Source organism: Pistacia vera, unplaced genomic scaffold, assembly GCF_008641045.1.
Source record: "Pistacia vera cultivar Batoury unplaced genomic scaffold, PisVer_v2 Contig1278, whole genome shotgun sequence".
Classification (NCBI taxonomy): domain Eukaryota; kingdom Viridiplantae; phylum Streptophyta; class Magnoliopsida; order Sapindales; family Anacardiaceae; genus Pistacia; species Pistacia vera.
Window position 1 is genome coordinate 21,577 of NW_022195334.1, and position 10,015 is coordinate 31,591.

Genomic DNA, 10,015 nt, shown 5'->3' on the forward strand with positions numbered 1-10,015 from the left:
GGATTACGAACCTTTGGACTATTACAATGATAACCGTCATCACATGTCACCTTGACTTTGCGCATGGACCATTATAGTCACCCACGTGCAATAAAACGTGACTGACCAAGGCTACCGCATTTAATGCGACATGATCGCATGGAAATTACATATTTATCCTAACTTTTCTTTTGCCAAGCATCACAAGAAATGAAAGTCTAAGTGTGAAGTACGTCGATCGGACATGGAGTCAACCCTTGAAGCTCAACCGAACTTACATCCGGTGACCTGCTAGCGATGCTGAACTTGATGTCAAATCGAGCAATAATCTTCAAAGCCCGAAACGAGCATCAAACACTAGAGGGCAGATGTTGTGTGTGATTTTTCCATCAAATTCGGTGAGTTACGAGTATTAGATTGACCCAAAATCAATCCGACTCTACCGGTTGTCCGACCCAGCATAAGCTCGTCGACATATAGCTCAACCTAGCACAAGCTACTCGCGAACAACCCAAACGATCATTCAATTAATTCCCAGCTAACTTCAGATCTCATATATTACGGGAATGACCAGATTAACAATAATCTTTGCGCAATCACAGTGTCCAATTGCGAGAATATCGGAATTGCAATTCAGATCAATTGTAATCTCTTTTTTTTCGCTCTTTCCTTTGTACAAACCTTATATATAAACCCCCTCAAATGATGAAAAAGGAGTTAGAAATTTTCCATAAAACTCTTATTGTAAGCTCTCACAGCGAATATAAGAACAGTAGACATAGGCATAAGAGGTTACCTCACCGAACCACTTTAAAAATTTTATTGTCTTTTACTTTATCGCATTTATCATTTACCCATCACTGATTATCCGTAATCACGCCCACATCTATTCCAATTCCACCAAGGTCAATTGCATCTCTCTGGTTGGTGCGAACTTTCATATCAACAAGAAGCTATCTTCATCTTCCTATAATGACACTGCCTTAGGATTGCTAATTTAGAGCTATTAATACTAAAATTGATGTCTAGAATTATCAACACATGAATAACGGCACAATATTCCTATGCATTTTGTGATACGAAAATAATTGTTAAAATTAATTTATAATTCAAAATTTTGGATTGTATTTTTATATATTTAGTTTATGTTTGATGATTTTATATTAATTTTTAATTATTGAGACAAAAAGTTATCTTGAAAAGTATTCTAACTCATTTTCACCAAAAATGTTTTTACTAAATAACCTTGTGGTCAAAGCCTGGATGGCAAGACTTTAACCATCTGGGTTGATTATCCAAAGGTCTTATGTTTGAGTCTTGTGATTTACCTGACCTATTGAGTTGGTATTCAACAGACTTTAGAAATTAGTTGAGGACTTGAGGTGCCTAAACACCCCGGTTATCTTTAAAAAAAAAAAAAAAAAAAAATTAGTTTATGTTTAAATCCTATTGAATACCAAGTGATATAACTATTATGGATCCAAAAATGATTATAATTATTATTAGAGTTAACAACTTTTTTCGACTCAAATAATGGTTTAATGAGACTTTCCTATCTATTTTACTATCCAAAATTATATTTTGGTGGCGAACAAGGAGCAAACTCGGTCCAAGCTATTGGGGCTTTTGAAAAGGGGAGGCTAATGACTCTTTTGGTGGTGAAAGGTTGGATTTTGGTAGTTGGGGTTGATCGAAATTTGACTTGGGAAAGACAGTTGTGCAAACCCTAATCTCTTGATTATCGACAATTGACAAAGTCAGTTGGAATAAGGTTTGAAGGGTTTTGGTTAGTGATGATTGGAAAAGAGAATGATGTGGTTTGTGGTCACAACGATGCTGGAATCGAAAACTAGATATAAATTTAGATAATAAAGTGATATTTTAAAAATTTATAAGCAGAAAAATATCATTAAACTATTATTTGGATGTGAAAAAGTCTTTTACTATTATTATTATTATTATTATTATTATTATTATTAGAGTTGAAATCAATTTTTGTCTTTTGAAACTCCATGCAAGCCTTATAAAAAATATGAGACATCGAATATTCGGATTAAACTGAACTGCAAAGACAAATACATCGTCAACTAGAATTTTCTAGAAACTAATAAAACTGCTGAGTACTGAAAAGAGGTGAGGACAGAACAGAGGTGAGGACAGAAGCCTCAAAACTTTGACCGCACTGCCAACACAAATGTGAACTCCAACTGTTCTAAATATCAAGCAAGAGGCCGGCCAGTTGGAGCCCGAAAGCCCCACTGTCGCCTTCACCACACAAGACTTCTAGAATTTTAACTGTTTAAAAGATAATGACGTAATCTCTGATCGAAATATCATCCACGTGTAGACATGCCAACCAACAACCTGCAAGACTAATCGTCAGAATTTATGTCCACACTAGCCAACGCTCAAAATTTCATACACGATGAAAGCTATAAAATCCTCATTGCTCTCTTCTCCAACTCGCATTCTCCTGGAAAGAAATCTTAACGCAGCAACTGTACTCTACTTCTCTTCTTTTAACAAACTCTTTCTCTTCAAATTCTAAGAAAACCCTTTTGATTTCTCCATCAACACTTTGAAATCTAATCATAGAATGGCTAGCGAATCCAAGCAATCAGTTCATGACTTCACTGTTAAGGTCAGTTTGTCGGTCTTTTTTTCTTTTTCTTCTTCTTGAAACAAACAAAACGGTTGATTACTAACTGCTTAATACCATGGTCTCACAAGAAAACTAAATCCAAAATATATGGGAATGGGATTCTCCTTTAACCAACTCCGAGAAGTTTCTTTGTTTTCACTGGTAAATCCCTGGAAAACAATGGCATACCGAAGGCCTCAAATGAGGCTTAATAGTGCAATACTTTTTATAATGAGGTTCGCCATTATTCTGGTGGGCTGAGTCCTTTGAGAGATATAATAGTTGATGATCCTAGCATAAGCTTGTTAGATAATGATATTTTTGCTAGTAGGGATTATTTTATTATTGATAGCGAAATCATAATAAATTCTGTTGTTTTATATTTTGCAGGACGCAAGGGGAAACATTGTTGATCTTAGCATTTATAAAGGAAAGGTCCTCTTGATTGTCAATGTTGCACACAGTGGTATGCTTTAACTTTGATACATTGAATTTACATCAAACTTATAATGTCTCACTCTCAATTTTTATTAAATTTTGTTGTTTATATATAAAAAAGCTCCTGAAAAGCTTTATTTGGAGTTAATGTCTAAATGCTTCTAGAGCATTCCCTTTCAACATGCCTCTTCCTTGTATGTTAAATTTATAACTTAAAACTTTGTAATGCAGTGGCTTGACCAATTCCAACTATACAGAGCTGAGTCAGTTTTACCAGAAATACAGAGATCAAGGTGTGCTTTTGTACCCTTTCTAACTTTATGGTGTCTTGAAGGTTATAGACAAGATCACATGAATAAAACTTGTATATCTCAGACTTTCTATACTTTCCTCTGCAAAATGCAGGGGGAAAATACTTCAATATATACCTAGGTCACTTTGCTTTAATAATTCAATCCTTTTCTTCAGTTTTTCCCTTATCACTGTCTTTGTGCAGGCCTGGAAATTCTAGCATTTCCCTGTAACCAGTTTGGAGCTCAGGAACCTGGAAGCAATGAAGAGATCGTGGAATTTGCTTGCACTCGCTTTAAGGCTGAGTATCCCATATTTGACAAGGTACTTGTTCAGTAATTTAACAAAATTATAGATGAAAATGCACGTGTTTCATCTTTCAGCCCCGAGGTAGTCAAAAGTGTACTATGACTCCATGGTAGTTTTTCCTAACTAGTTTGAGCTTTGTCTATTTTGATACACAGGTGGATGTGAATGGTGAGAGTGCTGCTCCTATATACAAGTTCCTGAAGTCGAGCAAAGGTGAAGACAATATCAAATGGAATTTTTCCAAGTTCTTGGTTGACAAAGATGGGAATGTTGTTAATCATTATGACCCAACTACTAACCCTTCTAGCTTTGAGGTAACACCCACTTCGGCAGTCACCACCACATTTCCAGTTTATGATCGATTTTATCTTTGGTTAGTTCTTACTTATTCGGTATCTTTGTGTATGTTTGTTTTCCTTTGCAGAATGATATAAAGGAACTCCTGGGAGTTGCATAGAGGATCAGTGGTGCTGCTTGCTGTACGAAATATATAAGAGTGTTATGATGAATAAGGGCTTTCATGGAACATGAGCTTTGTTTCCTTTTCCTATAGATATACTTGTACATGTATAAGTTGGACAGTGCTTGTTGGGAGTGAGAGAGTTGGTTTTGCTTTGTTTTTGCTTTGCTTTTTGGAGTCTCAGTAACATTACAGGGTACCGTAATATATAAGATTAAGGCTCCGTTTGGTTCACAATTTTGTGTTTTTGGGAAAAGTTTTTTGAAAAAAGTTAACAAAAAAGTTGAATTGGACGGGTATTACGATGTAGGATTTACAAATTGATAAAATACCCCCTATGTTTGTTTTTTTACAAAACACTCCTTATAATAAAACATTAAAAGTTAACAAAAATACCCTCAATCTACCCTCAAATACGGACAGCCGGCCACCACCGCCGGAGGGTGGCCGGAGTCGTCGTAACAAAAACATTAAAAATATTTAGGGGTATTTAATTCAATTAACAAATTTAGGGGGTTTAAAAAATGTTGAATAAAGTTGAATAATATTGTGAGTTTTTGGGTATTTTACTGTTTAACTTTTTTGGGAATACTAAAAGTAGTATTCCTAAAATCCAACCAAACGAAGCCTAAAGTTTTACTTTTGTAATACAATTATGTGATCATAATCATTGTATATCTAGTTACATTTGCTTTTAAAATCAAATTTAAATGCTTGATCTGAATTTGGAAAGATCTATGAGGCTAATGCTTTTTTCTGTACCATATATCCATGTTAGTGTCTGGGGAATATCCCAATTGGGAATTGAAAATGATTTCCTGCAAATAAACTTCCTCGTGTCATCTGTTCTGGACTCAGTAGAGCAGCATAGATGGCATGTCGTCCTATGAAAATCCTTATAGAAAGTTCGCGGAAATACGATGCTATCTGACAAAGTGACAAGAAAACATGTAAGTTGCATGTCAGTTAACATATCTTGCCATGGCGGCATTGGGACAGAATCTCCAACTGAACTATGAAACGGAACTTGAGGATGATGATTTTAGAAAAAAAAATATTTCATTAAAACTGGAAACTTGGATGCCTGTCAATGAAGAATGTTGGAGGCAATATCACGTTTTCAGTTTCCAAATTGAAAGCACTCCCACTCCACTGTTAGGCTAAAACTTATACAGTTGGAAGGGAGTCACCAAAAACGCATTTCTTGTCAACAAAAGTATTCACTAGTAGATATAGAAAGGAAATATGATAACTCAATCACCTACTACGTAGGTCTCAACTCTTCATAACATAAGAAAACATTGGTCACAGTGCACAATCCAAACTAAAATACTATAAGAGTATTTAAATTGATTTTAGAATAAATTCAAACGTGAGTCTTAATCATGCGACATTACTTCTCACCAATCTTGAACACACACAAACATGTACAAAAGGCAAGAAACCATCAGGTTATTGAATTTTGCTGCAATCCTGATGGCCTTCATCTCAGTATTTATGAAATTCCCAACAGCTTCTTAATGTCATGCTGCAATATTTATAGAAGATAAGAGAATTAAATGACATTATAGGTGGCAATTAGCCAATTACTTGCTCTCAAACAACAGAGAGCCAACAAAAACTTTCAAGAACCAAATAACTTGCAAGAGAAAGAATTACCTCAAGACTAAGAGGAGAAGTTGTCGGGTAGTACCGATCAACGACTTGACCATTTTTATCCACCAGGAACTTGGCAAAGTTCCACTGAATATCATCCCCAAAAATACCCCATTTACCCTTCTTTAAGAACGTGTACAGTGGAGAAGCATGCTCACCATTTACATCAATCTAATACAAAACCGGCAAGGTATATAGATGGTTATGATAAGCACAAGAAAGTTATAATGAATTAAAAATAGTTTAACATGGTCAACACTGGAATGGCGGTTAACGCCAAAAAGAAAAATCTCAAAGCTGTAAGTAGATAACTAAAACAAAAAAAAGGTCAATTAGCAGTTATATGTTATCTTTCCTATGATGATAACCACCATAACGCCAAACAGTAAAGGTGCACAAAGAGTAAAGAAGATTCAGCATGTCTCTACCTTATCAAAGATAGGAAATTCTGATTTAAAGCGAGTGCAGACAAACTCCATTATCTGATCATTGCTGCCTGGTTCCTCCTCCCCAAATTGATTGCATGGAAATGCCAGAATCTCTATGCCTGTGCATTCTTTCAAAAACAGATTATACATCTGATAAATACATATCCAGTAAAAGCAAAACAGATTAATTGCAATTTCAGTGCAGACCTTGATTTTTGTACTTCTCGTGTAATTGATTCATTTCTGTGTAATTTGAGTTGGTCATTCCACTGCAAATAACAAGGATGATTCAAAATATATATGGCAAAGATACGAAGAAGATAATGCCTAGACTGTACACTTAATAAACAACAGATTCATTTCATAATCTCCTTAATCACAAATCCAAAGGAGATAACAATGATAATGAAAGCAGGGGCCGGATATACCATTTTGAAGCAACATTGACTATGAGTAGGACTTTTCCTTTGTATGTGCTAAGATCTACATCATGGCCACTGGCATCCTGCGAATGAAAAGATGTACAAAAATTGGTCACAGAAAACATTAGTTAAATGCAATTTGGTACATGCTTATCCATTCAACAGAATAACTCTTTACCAAAAGAGTTTAAACTTGAGCAGAGATGATATGAACAAGTCCCTACTGCTCGAAAGGGCTCCAACCACAAACAAAATAAAATTGAAAAAGAATCTAAGATTAGCATAAAACTATTAAACACGGGAACTTTAGTCTTCAGCTAGTGATACAAACAAAACTTGATAATGGTTTCAATTAACGAGCTCTAGTTTTCATATCGCCTTTAAGTATTATCTTTAGCATTATTGTATATCAAAGAAGAGTAAAAGAAAACATAAATTTGCAGGCAACGTGAAGTATTTCTAGTCCACAAGCTAAAAGTAAAGTACTTCAACAAAAAAGCTTCTTTCCATGAGTTTACATAAAATTAAAAATATAAAAGGAAGTTATCTTAAATAAAGGTATCGATGTGGGTAGAAGAAACAGACCTTGACAGTGAAGTCATAAATTGATTCTGGGTTTTTTATAGATTGGTCTGCCATCCTGTAATCTGCACTGCAATATAGAAAAAAGAAAAGGGTGGTGAACGCTGAACAGAGATTACAATTGAAGAAGCAGAGAGACCAGGACACAACTGTAGAGGGAAATACTACTAGAGAGAATCATGATACATGTCTTTTGAGTTTTAAGCTATTATCTACTTACACGTGTTCAGTCTTCAACTCTCGCCTATTGACTTCTACTTTAGTTCTGTAGGCTTGGTCAAGTTCTGTTGCGGGCCGTGGCTTTGGAAATGAGTCAGAATTTGTAGGGGCTTAAGGAGTGGGTTACAGGAGAAGTACTATGGAAAGGAACCGGAATATTGACATTTTTAAGTTAATTAAGACACTAACTTGGGCACTTGATGAATGCAAATATTCTGCCTTCTGCTTCAGCGGTGTTCACACTGTCTTCTGTTTTGGCGTACATGATCTGAGAGTTCGGCAGTAAACGTAGGAATGTGATTAAAAGTTCTGTTTTAACCGGAGTTTTAATAACCAACCTGATGTGAAACCCGGCAAAGTTGCCAAGTCCCGGTTTAAACAGTTTGACCGGCGGGTCAAAACAGTGACATCAACATGTCTAAAAGTTTAAAATTTAGCAAATACACCCCTGAAACTTACATTTCTCTTAAGTCCTTATAGGTTTAAAATCCAGCAAACACACCTCAAATGTAAATCGGTAGTTGATTGATTAGTGGTGCCAACACACCAAATGCAATCCAAATCATCTTTTGAGTCATTTCCCAAAATATCTACCCAAGATCTGGCCGAAATCATCGACGTTGACAACTTAGGCCAATTCTCATCACCATCGACATCGACAACCCTCCACATCACCATGAAAATAGTCCCCTCAGCCTTTTGATCAAAACCCATCTCACCCTTCCTCTTATTCGCCCCACCAATCGCCGACAAAAAGTCGTTGTTGGCATCGCAAAACTTTTGCATTTTCTACTCGTTTCACTCACCGGAAATGACCTCTGTCACCACCTTTTAACTCACTGAAACTTCCTCTTCAAAACCCCCAACATTCCAACCACTGTCTACTCACTGATCGCAATTTGCAAATCTAAGGTTTAGGTGAATAGTGAAATTGGGTACTTGGCCCTACAAAGGCTTTGGGTCCCAGTTAAACTGGCCGGGCCAGCCCAAGTTTTAACCTTAACCAAGCCTCACTGACTCAACCTCTCAGATTTCAAGCAATCCATGAATCTTGATATTTAGTACCATGTCAATAAGACACTTTTAATTACATGAACAGATATTGCTTGATTACAAGTTCTTTTAGAGCATCAAATTTACCTCTTTCTTTTGCAATTAATTTTACATATATTCTCAATATCCATGCAAAAGCTAGCTTTATCTGTGCCATAACATTATTTTGTACCCTGCAAATCCTTGGGAGATGAGTGAAGGAGTATGGATTAACTGAAAAATGGAAATAAGAAATAGATACAACATAATCTAGGGGCCAAGAGCAAACAGTGGTTAACTATGAAGACAACAGACTTTTCCTCTCCTAAACATCTTTAACTCCAATCTGCTAAAAGAATTTCAACAAGTTCTCACTGTTATTTGAGAACCTAAAGATGGTGACTTTGTTACAAACTAAGTTAGCACAAACCCGGTACCCCTACTGGGCAAATAGGTTGGATTTCAGAAGTTCATAGATTTCACAGGTTCAGTACATTTACAACAACACATATGTACAAATCACCATGTGTTTGTCGCAGCAAATTATCATCAACGCGTCAAGTCAATATCAGTATGGGGGTTTCTCAAATCAACGAGTCGAGAACCAGGCCAGACATTGATTGCAGGGGAGGAGAAATTTTGAGAGACAGGTGCACGAATTGGGGTAGCTGATTTATTACTAAGCTGGGGTGTAGAATTCATATCACTTTCAGGCATGGCTATTTGTTTGTTCTTGGTCTTAGAACCACCATATACAAAACTGCATACTACCACCTGCAGCAAGCAATGTTTATCATGCATTAGACAATTGAGATCATGGACTTGCAAATAACTTTTTAACTCCACATGCATGCACACAAATAACACATCCCTTGTTAACATGCACATTTGAGACGTCCACAAACCCAATCATATATTACTATCCTTTCCAAACTAAACAAATTACACCATATGGCATGTGCACAAATGCATTCCCAAAAGGCAGGAATTTCCAAGCTACCAAACTATACAATGAAGATAATTGCTTATTTGTTTGAGACCTTCAATATCATTTTACTGGTAGCAAGCAAAATGAGTTTAGCAAGACAAAAAACGAGAGGATCAAAGCAGACACCCTAAATTGATGGGTCTCAAACATATGGATTTTAAATTCAAAATTAAAGATGGGAAGTAGGCATATTACTGTAATGGTAGCAATAAGGAATACAATATAGTCCTTTAAAGAGCAATTAAATTACCTGAACAATGCTGGCAGCAATAAGCACTGCAACTCCACCACCAAACACATGACCATCAGGACTAGAAAGGGAAGCACTTACACCACCAGTTCGATTCCGAGGACCACCATCTTCAGCAATTAAATATGAACCTGACAAGCATAATATCTCGAAACGGCCCTACACAAGTGTAATAAATCAAATAAGATCCTCCAAACTATTTAAAACATTGGCACCAAAAGAAGCAAAAAGAAAAGCGCAGAAGCAGAAAAGGACCAAGGAACATATGAAGTACTGTTAAACATATTGACAATAGTAACCACCATTTGACCCAACTCTTA

General features: G+C 36.1%; 3 protein-coding genes across 4 annotated transcripts; 1 reads left to right on the top strand and 2 right to left on the bottom strand.

Moving 5' to 3' along the window:
* The first annotated feature begins 2,394 nt into the window (after positions 1 to 2,394).
* On the top strand, positions 2,395 to 4,374 carry LOC116121736 (probable phospholipid hydroperoxide glutathione peroxidase). The gene is made up of 6 exons (XM_031407675.1): positions 2,395 to 2,620; positions 3,011 to 3,090; positions 3,290 to 3,351; positions 3,555 to 3,673; positions 3,814 to 3,972; positions 4,083 to 4,374. Exons 1-6 carry the CDS (start codon positions 2,576 to 2,578, stop codon positions 4,113 to 4,115), a joined length of 498 nt encoding a protein of 165 aa, XP_031263535.1. The 5' UTR covers positions 2,395 to 2,575; the 3' UTR covers positions 4,116 to 4,374.
* Positions 4,375 to 5,364: 990 nt separating this feature from the next.
* On the bottom strand, positions 5,365 to 7,704 carry LOC116121734 (probable glutathione peroxidase 8). Of its 2 annotated transcripts, none has more exons than XM_031407672.1 (7): positions 7,427 to 7,704; positions 7,210 to 7,276; positions 6,631 to 6,707; positions 6,410 to 6,471; positions 6,203 to 6,330; positions 5,778 to 5,945; positions 5,365 to 5,646 (listed from the first exon to the last, which is right to left on the bottom strand). In XM_031407672.1, exons 2-7 carry the CDS (start codon positions 7,261 to 7,263, stop codon positions 5,614 to 5,616), a joined length of 522 nt encoding a protein of 173 aa, XP_031263532.1. In that variant the 5' UTR covers positions 7,264 to 7,276; positions 7,427 to 7,704; the 3' UTR covers positions 5,365 to 5,613. The 2 variants fall into 2 exon arrangements, with proteins under 2 accessions (XP_031263532.1, XP_031263534.1); XM_031407674.1 differs by having other exon boundaries at positions 6,203 to 6,321; positions 7,427 to 7,510.
* A 983-nt stretch (positions 7,705 to 8,687) lies between these two features.
* On the bottom strand, positions 8,688 to 9,854 carry LOC116121733 (AT-hook motif nuclear-localized protein 5-like; the record flags this gene model as incomplete). Its single annotated transcript, XM_031407671.1, has 2 exons — positions 8,688 to 9,231; positions 9,696 to 9,854. Coding segments are annotated over 2 exons (384 nt in total), but the record flags the coding sequence as incomplete, so codon positions are not given.
* Between the last annotated feature and the right edge of the window lie 161 nt (positions 9,855 to 10,015).